Genomic DNA, 19,222 nt, shown 5'->3' on the forward strand with positions numbered 1-19,222 from the left:
AGATGTTAGATATCTCAGAATCAATTCACAATGTTCTTAATATGAAATAATGATAAAACACTCTGTGACAGATGTGTTAACAAGGAATGCTACTGTTAGCTTATTAACTGCAGCTAATGGATTTTTAAAAAAACGTTTTACCTGGAAATATGGAGCAATATCTCTCCAAATTTACTCTATTTATTTACTTTAAGTACCGGATCAGTCTGTAAGTCTGTGAGTCGTGAAATGACAGTAATTCATCATTTTACTTCATTTATAGGACTTCAAAGTGGAACATGGCAGCATGAAGTAACAGCATTTGAGTTTCAAATCTGATTCAAACCAGATTCAAACCCTATGAGATGCCTTTATTTTACATGTGCTCACAGCCAACATCCAAGGCACATAAGCATGATGCTACAGACAGTCTGTCTTGGGCTCAAGTGTTAGTCAAGAGGGTTTTTTTCCCCAGATTGTGACACCAGATGGGGCTCAGCATCCCTGAGAGAAAAGACTGCCTTTAACTTTTTTCATGGCAATATGGCCAGTGTTTGACCTACTAAATCTGAAGTATAAACACATATTCTCTGTATTTCTTAAACTTGTTAAGTCCTGCATAATTTAGAGATAATTACTGTAAGTTGAGGTCCTCTTGAGGAAACAACTGGAACTTCCATACATTTTTCTAATAAGGCAACAACTCTATAATCCTCATGAATTCTGCAAAAAATGATTATAATTGGTTTGTGCTCATACATCTGTTAAAGAAATGTCTATCCATGCAAAAGTAACATGGTGTTCAAAATTAAGGTTAAGTGGGTCAACCTGGTTTTTCAGGATCAAATGTCTCTTCTTGCTTTCAATAACACTCAGGCTTTGTCTCGCTCGGTTTGTTGATTAAAATAGACTGGGAGCTAATGCAATGTGTCTGAAGCTATCAAACCTCAATATCAATGAAACAACCCGATCAGTTAGAGATATGTGAATGTCAGAGAAGGTCACAGAGTGTTTAATTAGATTGGGTTGTGTCTGTGTGTCTGTGTGTGTGTGTGTGTCCTCAGTGGTGAATCAGGGGCTGGGAAGACTGAAAGCACAAAATTATTGCTTCAGTTCCTGTCGGTAATGAGCCAGAACTCATCCGGGACTCCTTCATCAGAGAAATCTACAAGAGTGGAGCAGGCCATCGTACAGAGCAGGTACACATTAGGAAGAACTACTGGTCTTTGTCGCTTTAATGTTATAAACAGTCAACTGTCTTTAAGACTCTGAAAGCTGGCAAAGACTACAACTGATGATTACGTTCATTATCAATACTTGTCATTTTCACAGTTGGTTTATTATCTTGTTTAATAAACCACCCTATCAAAGTTCCCAATGGGCTTGATTTGCAAACAAAAAAAATCTAAATACATGTTGAGTTAAAATCAATATAAAAGTGGCCCTGATGGCCTAGCGGTTAGGTTACATCCCAAGTAAAAAGGCAACAGTCCTCGAAGTGGGTGGCCCAGGTACAAGTCCAACCTGCAACTCCTTCTCTCCAAACTGTTTGGGTTGAGACCAAAGACCAAAAATTATTTTTAAAAAAAGAAAAGATTATTAAAGTGTAAGCATTAGATCCACTGAATTGAGAGGCTACAGGCTTTCAATGTCAGGCATGTAATTAAAAAATGACTGAAATCGTCAAAGATTATCCAATAGAAGGGTTCATTAATTTAATGTCAATCACCAGAGCGAGCATTAGATAATTCTTTGCATATTAAATGCTAACCATTAAAGTCACATGGATTTTGAGCATCTCAAAATGCTTTAGTGTTCTATGTGTGTTTATGTTAAATTAAGAACCCAAAGGTAGTGATTTCACTAGTCTGCAACTCTGATTACTACCCAGCTGCCCCTCAGTATCTGGGATTTCTTATTTGAACCATGTTATCAGTTATTGTTTTGCTAAAAATGAGAGTGCTTTTGTCTGTCTCTACAGATTGTAAATGTCAGTCAAAAAGTGTTGCTTCTGGAACAACATTGCATAAATGTCCCCTGCAGCACATTGTGGCTGAACAGCAGAAACTGCTGACTAACTTTTTTTTTTTTCCCCGTCTCCACAGTCCGATTATGGAATCGTTTGGGAATGCAAAGACAGTTTACAACAATAACTCCAGTCGCTTTGGAAAATTCATCCAACTTCACTTCTCTGAGTGTGGGAACATCCAGGGAGGCTGCGTCATTGACTGTATCCTTTAATGTATATATCAAACTAATGTGTTTGAACATTACTGTTGTTGTTGTTGTTGTTGTTATTTCCTTGACTCTTTCCTTCAGATTTACTGGAAAAGGTAAATCCATGTCTGCAGCTTGGTCTAGTCAGGTTTAAATTCATTAGGCATGATTGGTCAACTTTGTGAATAATAATGAAATGTTAATCAGGGCTTTGCTGCATTGATTTTTCTGTAGAACCGTGTGGTACGACAAAACCCTGGAGAACGAAACTACCACATCTTCTACGCTCTGCTGGCGGGAGCTAACAAGGAGCAAAGAGGTGAGGAAAGGATGAAATCAGTCCATTATCTGTACCGTCTCTTAAAACTAAGAACTTACTTTTGCATCATTTCAAAAGTTTTTGCAGACCTTATCTATAAAGTTAGTGCAGCTGTTCATCTTTACTGTAATCACATACATGTTTTATGTTTCAGGCCAGTACTTCCTGGAGGATCCTGCAGAATCTTTTCACTACCTCAGCCAATCAGGTTGTCTGAAAGACAAGAGCCTGAATGACAAAAATCTGTTTAACAGTGTTATGGTCAGTGTTGATGCATTTCTCTTCCCTTACAGTCTTTTCTGTGAAATAGATTGTAATTTAATCAACATTTGTTGATAAATCTGAAATACAAAAAAACACACAACCAAATATATTTGGAATTTCAATGTACTCTAAAATGTGTCTCAAATTGTGGATATTGTTTTTTTCTTCATTTGCTTGTTTCATCTATTGATTGGCTTCTACAATTACACTTTAACTTATCATTGTTAGGTAGTAAACAGCTGAATTTATTAAATAATTCATTGATTTCTCTCCATGTTTTACCTGGAAATCAGAGGTTGTTATTCCATTGCACACTCTGAAAACTATTTCAACATGTAAACTTCCAAATACAACTGAGTGAAACAATGTCCCTAATGTTAAAAGTTCACATTCAATCCTAGATTTTGACTGTTGTGTAGCTCTAGAGAGACTTTGAGGTTAAGGTTTCACCTTTTCTACCCGGAGAGCAGCTCAATCAATCTCATAGAAATGTTTGCCAGTTGTTATCCACATTTCTTAAACCTCTTTGTCAGATCGAGCCTGATGCAGAATCAGAACCATTCAGCAGTCCATCAAAATGTCTTTTTAGTGTGATATAAGCACTTCTTTAGTTAAAGGGACCTAACCTCTTGTCTCTGTGCATTTGTGTAGGAGGCACTTAAAGTGCTCCAGTTCACTGAGGAGGAGATCAGAGACATGTTCAAGCTGCTGTCGGGAGTCTTACAGCTGGGAAACATTGAGTTCATGACTGCAGGAGGAGCCCAGATCACCACCAAGCAAGGTCAGACAGGCAGAGTAAAGTGGAAGGGTAAAAACTTGAATAAATGTATTGCATGAGTGTAACACATCTTTCCTGTCTCTCAGTGGTCACTAACGCCAGTGAACTGCTGGGCTTGGACGCCTTCCAGCTGTCTGAAGTCCTGACTCAGCGCTCCATAATCCTCAGAGGAGAGGAGATATGCTCCCCGCTCACTATAGAGCAGGTCAGCACACAAACACACAGACACATACATTCATTCTCACCTTCTTGATTAATCACACACACACACTCACACATCCATCCTCCTTGGTACAGGCTGTGGATTCCCGGGACTCTGTTGCTATGGCGTTGTATTCCCAATGTTTCTCCTGGATCATCCTCAAGATCAATCAGAAGATTAAAGGGAAGGAAAACTTTAAATCCATCGGCATCCTCGACATCTTTGGCTTTGAGAACTTTGAGGTCAGAACACTCACTTTTTTTACACGTTTTTTATGGATGCTTTATTTACATGAGCCGACCACATATAGATTTTTGAATAAAATATGTCTCTTTGTCTTCAGGTGAATCGATTCGAGCAGTTCAACATCAATTACGCCAACGAGAAACTTCAGGAGTATTTCAACAAGCACATCTTCTCCCTGGAGCAGCTCGAGTACAACAGGTAAACCTCTGCAGGGTTCCAAACTAAATTAACAAGGGCTTATGTACAATACTCAGTAAGTTGTGTCAAAAAACATCACCATTAGGATCAGAAGCCATGTTACGGTACACCTGAGTATAATCGTGCGGCTTTAATCTCCACAGGGAAGGTGTCCAGTGGGATGCGATCGACTGGATGGACAATGCAGAGTGTCTGGATCTTATAGAGAAGGTAGTAAAATCATGTTTATCTGTGTAATGTGTAATAGTGTCTGTTAGCTGGAACATCTGCAGAAATTCCTGGTCCCCCTTACAGGCCCAGTGAATGGGCCCTCCCAGGATATGATTTCAACCTATGAACATTTGATCAGTGGTGTTAGCTATAGCCTCCTGGCTAACATTAGCCTCCTGTGGGCCTGCTTACGACGGTACCATTACAACAATAAACAAGGTTGATAATTTAAAGAAGAGGGGGTTTACATTTTGAAACAGGGTACATTTTACTGAATTAACAATAAATAAAATGTCTGTTTTTGTTGTTTTTAGAGTTAATGGTGAGTATTTAGGTGTGAAATAGCTTTAGGTCATTTTGCTTCAAAGTAGGATTTACCTTGTTCTTGCTAACTTCCATGGGCCCCCCCAATGAGACCAGGCCCCTGAAAGCTTTACCCTCTATCCCCCCTTATTAGTGACCTTATGTGTTAATGCACAATTTTTTACCTGCAACTGAATATATTTTGTGTATCTGACTTTGAAATAAAAAAAACAATCATGGTATTTATGCCAAAAGCACTGAAGACTGATTGATCTTGTAGACCAGACATTTGGTTGCAGTGTGTTAAAGTGAAAACTACCCTCACTCAGTTTATAGCTGTGCTGGGCGTCCGCCTCAGACACTCTCTGGAAACTGATCTAATAATATATTAGACTGATGTCTTAGAAAGTGGGGTTGATTTCATACAGCTGATACAATAACATAATGTTTTTTTCTCATTTAGAAACTGGGCTTGTTGGCACTTGTGAATGAAGAGAGCCGTTTCCCCAAAGGAACAGACTTCACTCTGCTGGAGAAGCTGCACAGCAGGCACTCTGTGAGCCATTTACAATGTTTTAAACAAGTGCTGCGTTGGTTTATTATCAACTTTGATTAACTTTGTTTGTGCATCTTTCCTGTCTTTTGCAGACAAACCCTTATTATGTGAAGCCCAGACTGGCTGACCATCAGTTCGGTATCAAACATTATGCCGGCGAGGTGAGCCGCGAGAAACCAAACCGTTTAATGTCAACGTTCTGTGAGTGTTTGTTATGTGAAGCCTTGAATTTTAAATGATACATCTCTGGTTCTCGCTCAGGTCCTGTATGACGTTAAAGGAGTCCTAGAGAAGAACAGAGATACCTTCAGAGACGACATCCTAAACATGCTCAAGGACAGCAGGTACAACAAGCTGACCAACAAACTACCTAATCCAATCAGTGAAAAGACCCCAAATGGGTCTTATCTGAGTAACTAATACAGAATTGACTGACCTGATGTCAAACAAAGTGTGAAGTGTGGAGAGGCAGCCTAAACTGAAAGTCCACGGCCCTCTTAAAACAATCCTTCATTAAACAGGGATGTTTCACGCTTGGACTCAACTTGGACTCATACTTGGTCAGGACATAATTAACATTGACATCTTTTGTGTGTCTGTGGCCTCTCAGGCTCGACTTCATCTATGACTTGTTTGAGAAGGTCGGCAGCAGGAATAATGAGGAGAAGATGGGAACGGCCAGGCGCAAACCTACTGTGAGCTCCCAGTTCAGGGTAAGAGATCCAAGCTGTTTGACATCATTACATACAAGTATCCAGAACGTTTCCATTTGATTTTGAAAGGTGTTATTAACAGCTGAGGACTATCAGGTTCATGCTGTTCTGTCACTTTATTAAGAAATGAATCAAGAAATAGTTTCAGCCAATCTGAGACACAATAGTTGCAGATGTACTCACTTTAAGATTTACTGTTGTCAACTCCTGAAGAATTTTGATTTTCTCTCTTCATCTCCTCAGGACTCCCTACACTCTCTCATGGCCACTCTGAGCGTATCTAACCCTTTTTTCATCCGCTGCATTAAGCCTAACATGGATAAGGTCAGACTTTAACCTTCTCACACTCTGTCATTTCATGAGTTCAAATTATTACTGCCTCACAGCCTGATGGACAACTTTAAAATGATCTATGCTTTTGTGGTTAATAATCTATCTTGTCTGACTTTTAGAATCCAAATAGGTTTGACCCTGAGGTCGTCTTAAACCAGCTGAGGTATTCTGGGATGTTGGAGACTGTGAAGATCCGTCGGGCCGGATTCCCCGTCCGCAGAACCTTCAAAGATTTCTTCTCCCGGTAAAAGCCGCAGACTGTGTTTTGATTCATGTGCTTTTTTTTGTTTGTTTTTTTTTCCCTTTGGGTTGGACATGTTTAGATCTCTCTGTTGTTGTCTCTCTTTCTCTCTCACACACTCTCTTCTTTTCTTTTGTGCCTGCCAGATACAAGATCATCACGAAAGACAAAGTAGCAGCAGCAGGAGATGATAAGAAGAAAAGTACGGACCTTTTGTTTAAATATGACAAGACAAAGAAGGATTGGCAGTTGGGAAAGACAAAGGTCAGTCTTTCACAACTTCCCTTTAAATCTCTGGATCACGAGATATTTTACCCATGACTGTTCACATTTCCTTTCACATAAAGGTTCTTCATTAATTAACATTTCACCTTTGATCTCAGGTGTTTATGAAAGAATCTTTGGAGCAGCTTTTAGAGAAAGATAGAGATGAAGTCCGACGCCAAGCTGCCATGATCATTCGCGCCCACCTCCTCGCTTTCTCTGCCAAGTAAGACCCTCCATTAGAAACGGAGATGTTCACATTCACGTGCAAAGTGTGTACCTGCTTGATTTATTCAATTCATGTTTTTTTTTTTTGTTTTTTTAAATCATCAGGAAGTATTTCAAGCGTGCCCGTGCAAGTGTCATCACCCTCCAGAAACATTTAAGGAGACATATCCAACGCAGAAAGTTTGTGAAACAGCGCAAGGCAACGATGGTACTGCAGAGATGCAGGCGAGGTCAGGTGGCACGCACACGAGTCCGGAAGATCCGGGAGGAGAAAAAGAAGAAAGAGGAAGAACAGAGGAAGAAAGAGGAGGCGGAGAAGACAAAACCGGGCGAAGGAGAGCAGCAGGAGGTGGCTGGAAATGCTAAATCACCAGACGAAAATGCTGATGATTCGGTGAGCCTTTTAATCAAGCGAAAGAAAAATAACTCTAAAACACATTTTTATTATATTTGATGCCTAATGTGTCTTTGCTTGCTCCTCTACTTCTTCAGGGTGAGGCCCGGCAGATGGAGGAGATCCTGCAGCTGGAGCGAGAGATCGAGCGCCTGCAGAAAAAGAGAGAGGATGAGGTGTCCCAGCTGTGCGAGTCCTCAAAACAAGAGCTGCAGCTGCGCCGCGATGCAGAGATCAAACGGATGAAGAAGGAGGCGTCGCGCAAGGCCACTCAACTCATCGACCTCCGGGACTTTGGAGGTGTGGATCCCTCACTGGGTGCCGTCGCCGCCAAGCCCGCTGCTGAAGCCAAAGCCCCAAAAGCTGCAAATGCCAGCAGAGGAGCATCCAAAGACGAGGAGGTGGACGAAGGGTTTCATGCAGAAGAAGAGTGCATCCCTCTCCCGGACTTCCCTCCTCCTGCAGAGTCTGACACTCCCCTGGATCAGGAGATTTTCGCTCACCTCCCTCCTCCCCCGCCTGCTTTTGCAGAAGGAACTGTTCCTCCTGCTCCTCCACCTCCACCTCCTCTCCCAGCAGACGGCATCCCTGGGGATGGAGTCCCTCCGCCTCCTCCACCTGGAGATGGTTCAGCTGTTCCTCCTCCTCCTCCTCCACCTCCTCCAGGAGACGGAGAGAAGAAAGAGGGAGGCGATGCAGAGCCGGGGAGAAAGGTGAGCATGGTGGAGAGTCTGGTGGACGGGGACGAACCGATCTACAGCATGCCCGCCGACACAGAGTCCGACTACGACCAGGAGGAGGAAGAGGGATCAGTCACAGCGGGAGACGACAGCTCTGTATCCGGGAGCAACCGAGGAAGCGCAGCCGTGACGGATGAGGAGCATCCGAGGAAGTCAACCTGCACCAATGCCAGCATTGAGTCCTACAGAGGCAGCTCTGACTCTGTGAGGACACACACTCACATGCATTCTTACATGCGTGCACGCAGATATGTATGAGCAGCTACACACTGACAAGTACATTATTAAAAAAAAAAAAAAAAGTCCCTACTCCTGCTGTTTCCTTATTCATCTCTCTTCATATAAAGAAATAATTCATACCTTTTTTTTTGATGCAGTATGCTGACAGTGACGATGAACATGACGGCATGATGGACACCGATGAAGAAGTCACCAACGGCAGAGTGACCTTGCTGAATGGAAACGGACCGCCATACTTCCATGGCTACCTCTACATGAAGGGTGTGTATTCATTATGTAATCAGAGTCTTCAAAGAAATGATGAGATTTATTTGTCATGGTTTTTTTTTGTCTCTGCTCCGTCAGCTGGTCTGATGATCCCTTGGAGGAGGCGTTGGTGTGTGTTGAAGGATGAAACCTTCATGTGGTTTCGGTCCAAGCAGGAGTCTCTAAAGTCGGGCTGGCTGTACAAGAAGGGAGGAGGCCTCTCAACTCTCTCACGGAGGTTGTTGTAGTTTTTACTGAGTGCAGCCTGCATGCTAATCAAATTTTCAATTCGACAATACAGCAGTTGCCATCTGTAGATAAGATCCTGCAAACTATTCAGATTTCTAGTTAAAGACAGTTTTTGCTAAAGACAATTTGTGTCAATCTGTTTTCAATAAGAATTCGATAACAAAATTCCAACTCTGATTCTGAATTAAGCTCCTGTGAATAGTTGAGGTGTATTTGTGTTTGTCTAACCTCATGATTTTAACCTTCTGCAGTGCCCGACGACTCCAGCGTGCAAATCAAGCTGATGCACTTTGAATTTAGAGAGATTTTACTTGTCCTGTCTCACATGGTGCAGACTCTGGATTTTAATTACTTTTTCATGACATTAATCTGAAGGAAATGACTCCTTTCAAAAAGAACAATTCACTTGAATTCATTCATAATTAGATTGTTATCCTTGGTTGCGGCTGCAACCCTCTTGGTCTTGTCTCGGTCTCAGAGCACTCAACGGTGAAGGGTCAAGGGTATCTCTTAGTCTCAGTTAGGGTGGTCATGACTACAACACCAGTGTGCCTCTGTGTACAGAGGCTTAAATATTTCTCTGGTTTCCGAATCCTTCCTTTGTCCACTGTATAAAGTAAAGGCTAAAAATCTAAAAAAGAAAAAGAAAAAAAAAAGAATCCAAAAATGATCCAAAAGACAAATGTTATACATTTATCAACCTTTCCAATGTTTGGGTTAGGCTGTCCCTGCCTTTGTTTTCATTGTGTCTCTTTGCTCCTCAGAAACTGGAAGATGCGCTGGTTTGTACTGAGGGACAATAAGCTGATGTACTACGACAACGACAGCGAGGAGAAACTAAAGGGAACCATCGACATTAGAGCCGCCAAGTAGGATACCTTTACTTCCAAAACACACTCACGTCTTTACTCCTCTGCTTTCTAGACAACGGCTGCATCGCTAACAGCCACGCACCTCTTGTGTTCTTGCAGAGAGATCGTGGATAATCATGAAAAGGAGAACGCTCTGAACATTGTGACGGATGAGAGGACATATCAGGTGTTTGCTGAGTCACCAGAGGACGCAAGGTGTGCCTGAGATACAAGTGATTTATCAGTGAAAAGCTGCGTCTTGAGTCTGAGTGGATACATATATTCTGATTTGTGTTTGTGCTTGTGCGTAGTGGGTGGTTCAATATGCTCAAAAAAGTACGCGTGTGCACACCTGAGCAGCTGCTGGAGATGTCCCATGAACAGGCCAACCCAAAGAATGCTGTGGTCAGTCTTAAAACGTTTGATCAAATTTGTTGACTTTTAATGACTTTTTGACAAAAATGACATTTTAATCGTTCTCCTTTTCTCTTTCAGGGAACTCTTGACGTCGGCTTGATTGACTCAGTCTGTGCTTCAGATAACCCTGATCGGTAAGTTTGATCAATCAACATGAAAGAAAAAAACTCTGATAAAGCTGACAATAGAAGTTGAGCACCAGTTCCTCAAAATAAAAAGAGATGAGAAAAAAAAAAAAGTCCTTGTGTCTGATCGTCTACATTTGTTTTCCCCATCTAGGCTTTGGCTACATATTTACTGTTTTACACTGATAAAAAAATTGTTTCAAAAGACCATGGAGCAATGCAACTGTGTCTTTATCCATCTTGACTAATCGGTCCTGACTTAACTAAAATACCATGTTGCGTACCCATTCAGGCCAAACTCCTTTGTCATCATCACGGCCAACCGTGTGATCCACTGCAACAGCGACACACCAGAGGAGATGCATCACTGGATCAGTCTGCTGCAGAAACCCAAAGGAGACGCCCGCATAGATGGCCAGGAGTTTCTCGTCAGAGGTGAGAATGAAGATTTTAGGAATATATGTGAACCTTCAAATGCATGACATTTCATACCTCTTAATTTGCGTGTTTTAATTTAAAAAGCCTTAAATTAAATCTCTCTCTCTCTCTCTCTCTCTCTCTCTCTCTCCCTCTCTCTCTCCCTCCCTCCCCCCCTCTCCCTGTCTTGTTATTTTTTCAGGCTGGCTCCAAAAGGAGATGAAGATGAACGCTAAGAGCACCTCCCTGAAGCTGAAGAAGCGCTGGTTTGTTTTGACGCACAACTCTCTGGATTACTACAAGAGCTCAGAGAAAAACTCGTCCAAGATGGGAACTCTGGTCCTGAACTCGCTCTGCTCCCTCATTCAGCCGGATGAGCGGGTGCACCGGGAGACGGGTGAGGAGAGAGAAAAAAGGCAGAGAGGGCAAATATAATGAGGGATTAGACACGGGAGGTTAGGACCCAGATGTAAAGAGAAGGGTGTATTTTCAGGAGCATGTACATACACGTAAAAGAGGAGGATTATTAAGTCCTTCTCTATAATATAATCATTTCATTTCATTCCTTTTTTCCCCCACAGGTTACTGGAACATCATGGTGTATGGTAGAAAGCACTCGTACCGTCTCTATACCAAGATGCTGAACGAGGCCATAAGGTGGACGGCTGCCATACAGGGAGTCATTGACAGCAAGACTCCCATAGAGACTCCAACACTTCAGCTCATCAGAGACATCAAGGTCAGACTCTCTCACACACACACACACACACACAAATACAGGTTGATGCTTGAAGGCATGTGCTCTGAAAACGGAATAAAGAAAATCTGTCATCTGTAACAGTTGTAAACCTGTAAAAACTTCGACCAATGTCTGCCATGAGGTGCCATGTTGATAAACCAATCACACCTCTTTCTCTCCCTGCCTGTTCTCTACACCTCTTGCGTGCACACTGGCCCAGACTTAAAGCGAGTTACAGATGACAGAATTTACACTGTGACGTTGTTGTTTTTTTGGGTTATAATACAGCTAAGTGCTGACTTATCGCTGAATGAGACATGAGAGAGCACAGAGGGGGAGGGGATGGGTGTAGACGCAGCACTGAGGGAATACTACTTTCAAAATCATGCTAGTTTTTCGACAATTACCAGCCCGGCCTTTGAATGTTAAATTTTGAACAAACTTACACGGCCGTCATTCTAAAATGTCATGTCTTGGTGTCCTCTCAGGAAAACAGCGTGAACTCCGATGTGGTGGAGCAGATGTACAGGAGGAACCCCATCCTCAGATACACTCAGCATCCCCTGCACTCCCCTCTGCTGCCACTGCCCTACGGAGAGGTCACCAGCAGTGAGTAAAATGATAAACAAACAACAGCTGAACATCTGAAACATTGTGTAAAACAGAAACCTTTTAAAGATGTACCTTTTTACATGAAGTACACCAACATACCTTGTGGTGTAGATTTGTTTAAAACAATGTGAGGGTGACATTTATACTTTTTTCAAATACTCAGTTAAACCAGATGAGTTGGATCTCTATGAGAAGATGGAGAGTGTGTCCCATTGAGCTTCTTTTCTATCTTTGTGTCTGTGTGCAGTACAAAGGCGGCAGGGCTATGCCAGCCTGCAGGATGAGGCGGTGCGAGTTTTCAACTCACTGCAGGAGATGGAGACTCTGGCAGACACCGTGCCCATCATTCAGGGCATCCTGCAGACCTGTCAGGACCTGCGTCCTCTCAGGGATGAGGTATTTTAATTTCCTTTATCTTACATTTTAACAGAAACTGAATAAGGGGGACCAAAATTTAACAGAAAAATGAATGGTAGCTGAGTTGTTAAAAAAAGCTGCAAAAAAAGGAATACCAGAGCCACTTTTACATCCTGCACACCGTGATGACAGGTTATGTACTAAATCATGATTCTATGAAGGTTTGTCTGTCACTTTTTCCATCATTGTTATCATATGTTTAATTTAAATTTGAATGCCTTTTGAACGCCTCCTTCTTCATCCTTTTTTACAGGTGTACTGTCAGGCGATCAAGCAGACCAATCACGTGCCTCAGCCTAACAGCCCAGCCAATCGGGCACACTGGCATCTGCTCACCTGCATGAGCTGCACCTTCTTACCCAGTCGAGCAATTCTCAGATACCTCCGCTTCCACCTCAAGAGGTTGGTGTGTGTGTGTGTGAGTGTGTGTGTGTGTGTGTGTGTGTGAGTGTGTGTGTGTGTGTTATGTGCTGTACTTCTTTGATGTATAATTAATGTGTTTGAAATGTTTAATGATTCAGGGTACGCGAGCGCTTTCCCGGCACAGATATCGAGCGCTACGCCAGCTTCATTGGGGAATCCCTGAAGAAGACCAAGACTCGTGAGTTTGTGCCGTCTCAGGAGGAGATCGCCGCCCTGCTGGTTCGACAAGAGATGAGCACCACTGTCTACTGCCACGGTGGAGGCTCCTGCAAGATCTCCATCAATTCACACACAACAGCTGGAGAGGTACAAAAAAACACAAACAACCACAACTACACTTTCCTGAAATTAATCATTGCCGTCACTGATGGGTCGCTTGTTTTATGATCTTTTAGGTTGTGGAGAAACTTATCAGAGGTTTGGCCATGGAGGAGAGCAAGAACCTGTTTTCTCTGTTTGAACATAACTCTGTGACAGACCGAGCTTTGGAGAGTAGAGTCATTGTGGCCGATGTTCTGGCCAAGTTTGAAAGGTACCATTTTTATTTTTCAGTGATAAATTTTAGATTTAGAGTAATTTCTTTATTTTCCTTGTTTTGCTTTTTTGGTTGATAAAATAAAGAATGGCGAAAAACATAACCAGTTAACATTTCCGGGGTCCTTGTACATCCTATAGGCCAGGGACCCTTTCTATTTGTTATTTAAATTAAATATTACTGTCTTGCATTAATAGTCAATCTTTTTTTTTTGGAGTACATTGTGTTCTGTTTTCATATTGAATCTACCTAACTTACGTCTCAGCTGGAAACAAATAATTGAAATATATGTATATGCATATATGTGGAGATTGTTCTTCTCTATAGTTTTCCTCTGAATGTATTCTAGACTGGCGGGCAGTGAAGAAGAGGAGGAGGAAGGAGAGTGGAAACTCTACTTCAAGCTCTACTGCTTCCTTGACGTGGAGAGCATGCCAAAAGAAGGAGTGGAGTTTGCATTCATGTTTGAGCAGGTGAGCAACAGTCACGTCACTTTTTAATTGCTCATCATTCGTGTCTAATTTAAGTCAGATGAATTATTTCTGAAAATGAATAGTAATGATAAAATGATAAACTTTTGACGGAATATTAAAATCAAATTGGTTTGAATAAACAGAGAACACACATGGATAGTTGTCTAATGAAAAAAACAGCTGAATAAATGACTGTATCAAGACGTTTTATTTGATTATTCTTTCTACTAATCACATTTGAAAGGATAAATTTACGTTTTTCACACCCTTATCCTTTTCCTGCATGTGTTTCCTCACTCTAAGATAGATGAAGATAGTCATATTTAAATATAAATGAAAAATCAAACAATTTAAGTTTCACAGTTAAAATATTCACTAAAGACTCAAGTTGAATGTTATTCAACGATAAAATCCCACAGCATGTTTAAACGTCTGGTAACTTATTCTGTACAATAAATGTGATTACCTTCAATCCAGTTACGTTTAATTCATATTAAGATAAGTATATTATATTATTATTATTATTAAGTATATTTCTTGTATCAATCTCTCTCACAGGCCCATGAGTCTCTGATAAGTGGACACTTTCCGGCCTCAGAGGAGACTTTGCAGCACCTGGCTGCTTTACGTCTCCAGTATCTCCACGGTGACGGGGCGGGTCGAGCAGGATGGAGCCTCGGAACCGTTTATCCAATCGGACGCCTCCGCAATCGCATCCTTCACTCCACCAAGCCAGGCGTTGGCGCTGCAGGGGGAGCAGGAGGGGGGGGAGCAGGAGGCGCAGGAGATGGGAAAACCACTGTGGGGGGACCAGGAGGAGTCCCAATCGGAGTGGAGAAACGAAAGACCCCAAGCTTCCTGGACGGCACCCTGAGGAGAAGCTTCAAGACTGGATCCCTGAAGAAGCAGAAGGTCAGTGCTCAAAGTCCGGATCTAGTGCGGTTTGAAGTACTCCTTCTAATTCACAACATCGAAGAGTAAACATGTTAAAGTTATAAAGTAAAGTCAAGGTGTAAGATCAGCAGTAAAACAAAAAGTGTCATCTAGAATTTAACCGTAGCAAGTTTGAAAATTTGACAAAGTTACGGGCACCACCCAATCCGGCTGTCAGAACTTTACATGCGAGCAGCAGAAAGGAAAGTGTTGTGCATAAACCAAGAAAAACAACAAGAAGTGCATTGGTCCTTGTAAATATAACATTTGATTTAAACAAGCTTGAGCTACACTGTGATTTCAGGTCGAGGAGAGTTCCAAGCAGCATGCCTTGAGTTAAAAAAAATAAATAAATGATGGCAATACAGACGTGCAGTTAAACTGTAGATCCTGTGTGTCCACTTGAGGCCTGTTGCAGAAGACAAAGATTCTCCATTAGAGTCTGTATTTAAATGCTCCTTTTTTACAGCAGAAATGAATGTACAACAGCCTAGGACAACACATGAATTTGGTATTATGACCTTATTTGTTAAACACTTTAAGGGGGTGGATTTTTTTGCATGTGTCTAGATTAATCAGACGTGAGGTGAAGAAAGCATTTCCAACATGGCCACTGCCAACTGCCGTAGTTCGACGTCGTAACCCCTCTTCGGAAACGTATGGTTGCTCATTGCCATAAGAGTGACAGATGGGCCTTCTGAACTGGAGGGCTGTCTGTAAAGCTTTTATTCAATCAGACTGTCCATCAGAGTGTAGGTGATTGATTGGCTGATCTGCGTTGCCTCAGGTGGAGGAAGAGCAGATGCTTGAAATGTGGGTGAAGGAGGAGACGTCGGCCACACGGACCAGTGTTCTGGAGAAGTGGACGCGCCTTCAGGGCATGCCTCAGCATCAGGCCATGCTGAAATATATGAGCATAATCAAGGAGTGGCCAGGATACGGATCCACTCTGTTTGATGTGGAGGTGAGAAAATGGAACGGCAACAATGGACTTGTGTGCTGAAAACCTCAAACGGCTCTTATTTCCCCGCTCTCTTCTCTTTCTCTGTAGTGCAAGGAGGGAGGTTTCCCTCACGATCTGTGGCTGAGTGTGAGTGCGGACAACGTCTCCGTGTATAAACGAGGTGAACCAAAGCCACTGGAGACCTTTCAGTACGAACACATCACTTTCTTTGGTGCGTCACAGCCCTGCACCTACAAGATCATCGTAGATGAGAGAGAGATGTTCTTTGAGACACCACTGGTGAGAGCCCTTCATTTGAAACCTTTTCCTTTTTGTCTTCATCTCTTTGAGGAGTGTAAATAAAGATTGCTTTCTTCTTTGACATATTCTGTTTACTTTAGTCCAGACACAAATGAATTGGGGATTTTTTTGTTTTTGTTTTAGAAGAATTATCATAATAGGTTGATGATGGTGAGACAAAATGTCGTAGTTAATCAGGATATTATAATCTGTCGTATCTGACGTCAGCCCAATGTTGGTGTCAGACTTCCCTCTGATGTCATAGTGCCATCATCAGACTGACATCTGTCCAACATCAGGTGCTGACATCAGCCCAACTGTGAGCTATGAGCTGTCTGTATAAAAAATGTGTTTCTTAGATGACCTTTCCACCATTTCTTAAATTAGAACTTTAGTTGAGTCATAAGTGTAAGAGCATTTTGGTATATATGGGTTTCAAAGATTTTTATTGTTGAAGGATCAAATGGCTTTGAATATTTCCTTCTTCCACTCTTTGTGATTGCCAAGTTTAGTAGGTGCTGTGCACATTTTTCCTTCATCTGTCTGAACTCCTGATGTCATCATTCTCAACCTATGGCTTAACAACTATTTCACTTGCTGCTCTAAAAAAACAATCGATGGCATCCCCACTCATTATTTACTAAAGCCTATGTTGTGTCTCCACACTCACAAACCACTGCCTTTTTTTCAGAAATGCAAAACAGCAATGTAACAAAATTCTTCACATAATCACACAAATGCAGACATGTAGAAGTGCAGCCAGATCAAGACACAAATGAACCACCTGCTTTCTCTCTGTTTCAAGGTCGGTGAGATCACGAAGATTATGAGGGCCTACATTAACATGATGGTGAAGAAACGCTGCAGCATCATGTCAGTGACCAGCATTGCCAGCTCCTGGGTCAGGTGATCGCCAACAACCAGTCAGAGCTCTCGCTTTATCCAGCAGTAACAGATGCCTCGGCCCTCTCGCCTTGGTTGGTTGGTTGGTTTCGATGGATGCAGTCGCACCAACCAGTTAATCCTAAAGGCTGAGTTTAAGGATGGTGGTACGGAGATAGAAGTGGACACAGACGCCAAAACGCACACTCTTCTGGCCTGGGTTTCACGTGGGATAAGGGATCTATTTAAAAATGAGCATGACAAACAAATTAGGTTTCTTGGGACGGTCATTTCAAATACATAAATAACACCCTCCAGTCGTAGTCCTGCATGTAGATGTTCAAGCACACTCCAGACCACTCTCTGCTTTACCTTTTCTGGACACAACAAGCACAAAACATCCGCCCAGACCCAATCTGTCCCCTCTTTTACAACCCGATGCACTGCCAGACAGGAAAAAAAAAAAGCCACACGCTCTCAGTTAGAGTTTCTTTCTCACTCCTCCAATCTCAGACTCTCTCTCTTTCTCTTCACGTGTCCTCACTTCCCGTTTGCATTTTTTGTTATCCAGTTTTAACGCTGAATTCTTGTTCTTTGCTTGTTTTCTCTCTCTCTCTCTCTCTCTCTCTCTCTCTCTCTCTCTCTCTCTCTCTCTCTCTCTCTCTCTCTCTCTCTGTTGTTTATTGGTAAAATCAGCTGTTTGTGACTGTGAAAAAGGACTCCAATGGTGATGATGGTGATGATTCTTCAGGGCTTACTGACTGAAAATGAGCTCAGCCGCTCTCTTGTCAGTGCCACCGTGTGGCCAAAAGAAGACAACACAGCCAAAGGAAGTGGCTTTAAATATTTCTGAACAATAACAAATAAAACTGAAATTGAAGAGAGAGGCTGAACTTTGGAGGCTCTCCGGTCATGTTTATCTTAAAAGTGGAGAATCTGTTCAGCCTGAGAGGAGAGCATTATCAACCAGAACAGTATGAGACAAAAACATGTCCCTATCTAAGTCAACATATTACACACTGCATATATCTACTGTATATTCACATACATGTACACTCTAACGTGTATCGTTTTGTACTGTATATCACACATTATAAGAGTAATTATTGATTTTCTTTAGGTGGTCACTGCACTGTACAGTATGCCAATGTGACACCTCTTGTGTAAAATACATTCAAGTGAAAGGCATTAATTATGTCTGAATATGATGCCAATATTGTACATCATTTACAGGCTGTGCCATCGACGTGACTCACAGAGAAATGAAGATTAATAGTGAGAACACAGCGTGTTACGTGTGCGTGTCACTCTGCAGCATTCATTCGAGCTATAAAACACTGTACACTTGTTTTGTTTTTTAAATCTTATTCTCACTCCTTTCTTTATCATTTAAGACTTGAACTATAACTCATTAGAGTTTGTCTGTGTTTAAATCCCGTTTATGAACATGTGACTTTTAATACTGATACTACTATAATAACTGTACACCCCCTGCTATCTTAACCACCCTGAAGTGCTGTGTCAGGAATGCTGCTTTGTGTGTGTCTGTGTGTGTGTGTGTTTTGTGTGTGAGACAGAGTATTTATGGTGTAATCTGCAGTTGGTAAAAAGAAATGGATATGAGAAAAAGAGAACTGACTTTACTGAGTGTATTCCTCTAAGATGGGACATATTTAAATGACTAACCTTTGCAAAGAATGGTGTTGTGATCGTGAATTAACGCATGGGATTTTAAGGGAGGGTTCTGGGTAATTTATTTAGTATCGTACTGTATGTATTGCAAGGTGGGTTTGGAAGGAAAATGTGTTTTAAAAAATGGACTGAATTTGTGTGTTCAGTCTCAGTGTAAGAGGAGAAGAAAAGACACTGTGATGATTCGGGCTCAGAAATGGTTTGGTTGTGTGGTGGGGATGCTGACAGTCATCAATGCTTTGTGCGTCCGCGTATGTGTGTGTGTGTTTGGACTAAAAGTGAAGTCACTGTAATGCCAATATCACCTGACTCTGTAGCACTGCAGATAGATGTCAGCGTCCCTCAAGTATGAAAAAATCTCTTGAGGATAGATAGACAAACAAAGTGTTTGGCCACATCCAGTATCCAGGAGGAATACTTTTTTACAAAGCACACAGTCCATTAATCCAACAGTCAACACTTCCTATGAAGTTACACAGGTTAACCATTACAGCTGCATAGAAAAAAATATTGCCTATGAATAGATCATTATAAAGAACATGG

At 41.8% G+C, this 19,222-nt stretch overlaps 1 protein-coding gene across 4 annotated transcripts in view; it reads left to right on the forward strand.

The window, feature by feature from the left end:
* Nucleotides 1-18,849, forward strand: part of myo10l1 (myosin X, like 1) — a 42,247-nt gene extending 23,398 nt beyond the window's left edge. The window contains exons 5-43 of one of the 4 annotated variants that reach the window (XM_079369370.1): nucleotides 1,044-1,178; nucleotides 2,085-2,209; nucleotides 2,299-2,312; nucleotides 2,431-2,515; nucleotides 2,670-2,776; nucleotides 3,431-3,560; nucleotides 3,644-3,762; nucleotides 3,855-4,001; nucleotides 4,103-4,203; nucleotides 4,347-4,413; nucleotides 5,180-5,272; nucleotides 5,365-5,433; nucleotides 5,534-5,616; nucleotides 5,883-5,985; nucleotides 6,229-6,309; nucleotides 6,438-6,562; nucleotides 6,706-6,823; nucleotides 6,943-7,049; nucleotides 7,157-7,445; nucleotides 7,544-8,437; nucleotides 8,563-8,686; nucleotides 8,771-8,912; nucleotides 9,685-9,789; nucleotides 9,892-9,987; nucleotides 10,083-10,176; nucleotides 10,267-10,322; nucleotides 10,606-10,748; nucleotides 10,933-11,127; nucleotides 11,312-11,469; nucleotides 11,958-12,078; nucleotides 12,329-12,477; nucleotides 12,752-12,900; nucleotides 13,020-13,227; nucleotides 13,317-13,453; nucleotides 13,806-13,929; nucleotides 14,488-14,841; nucleotides 15,650-15,826; nucleotides 15,914-16,105; nucleotides 16,911-18,849. In XM_079369370.1, the coding sequence (XP_079225496.1) occupies nucleotides 1,044-1,178; nucleotides 2,085-2,209; nucleotides 2,299-2,312; nucleotides 2,431-2,515; nucleotides 2,670-2,776; nucleotides 3,431-3,560; nucleotides 3,644-3,762; nucleotides 3,855-4,001; nucleotides 4,103-4,203; nucleotides 4,347-4,413; nucleotides 5,180-5,272; nucleotides 5,365-5,433; nucleotides 5,534-5,616; nucleotides 5,883-5,985; nucleotides 6,229-6,309; nucleotides 6,438-6,562; nucleotides 6,706-6,823; nucleotides 6,943-7,049; nucleotides 7,157-7,445; nucleotides 7,544-8,437; nucleotides 8,563-8,686; nucleotides 8,771-8,912; nucleotides 9,685-9,789; nucleotides 9,892-9,987; nucleotides 10,083-10,176; nucleotides 10,267-10,322; nucleotides 10,606-10,748; nucleotides 10,933-11,127; nucleotides 11,312-11,469; nucleotides 11,958-12,078; nucleotides 12,329-12,477; nucleotides 12,752-12,900; nucleotides 13,020-13,227; nucleotides 13,317-13,453; nucleotides 13,806-13,929; nucleotides 14,488-14,841; nucleotides 15,650-15,826; nucleotides 15,914-16,105; nucleotides 16,911-17,015 (5,821 nt within the window). In that variant the 3' untranslated portion in view covers nucleotides 17,016-18,849. The remainder of the gene's footprint in view (nucleotides 1-1,043; nucleotides 1,179-2,084; nucleotides 2,210-2,298; nucleotides 2,313-2,430; nucleotides 2,516-2,669; nucleotides 2,777-3,430; nucleotides 3,561-3,643; nucleotides 3,763-3,854; nucleotides 4,002-4,102; nucleotides 4,204-4,346; nucleotides 4,414-5,179; nucleotides 5,273-5,364; nucleotides 5,434-5,533; nucleotides 5,617-5,882; nucleotides 5,986-6,228; nucleotides 6,310-6,437; nucleotides 6,563-6,705; nucleotides 6,824-6,942; nucleotides 7,050-7,156; nucleotides 7,446-7,543; nucleotides 8,438-8,562; nucleotides 8,687-8,770; nucleotides 8,913-9,684; nucleotides 9,790-9,891; nucleotides 9,988-10,082; nucleotides 10,177-10,266; nucleotides 10,323-10,605; nucleotides 10,749-10,932; nucleotides 11,128-11,311; nucleotides 11,470-11,957; nucleotides 12,079-12,328; nucleotides 12,478-12,751; nucleotides 12,901-13,019; nucleotides 13,228-13,316; nucleotides 13,454-13,805; nucleotides 13,930-14,487; nucleotides 14,842-15,649; nucleotides 15,827-15,913; nucleotides 16,106-16,910) is intronic. The other 3 variants (XM_079369371.1, XM_079369372.1, XM_079369373.1) reach the window with 3 other exon arrangements.
* The last annotated feature ends 373 nt before the right edge of the window (nucleotides 18,850-19,222 follow it).

Source organism: Symphodus melops (assembly GCF_947650265.1).
Source record: "Symphodus melops genome assembly, chromosome: 19".
Classification (NCBI taxonomy): Eukaryota; Metazoa; Chordata; class Actinopteri; order Labriformes; family Labridae; genus Symphodus; species Symphodus melops.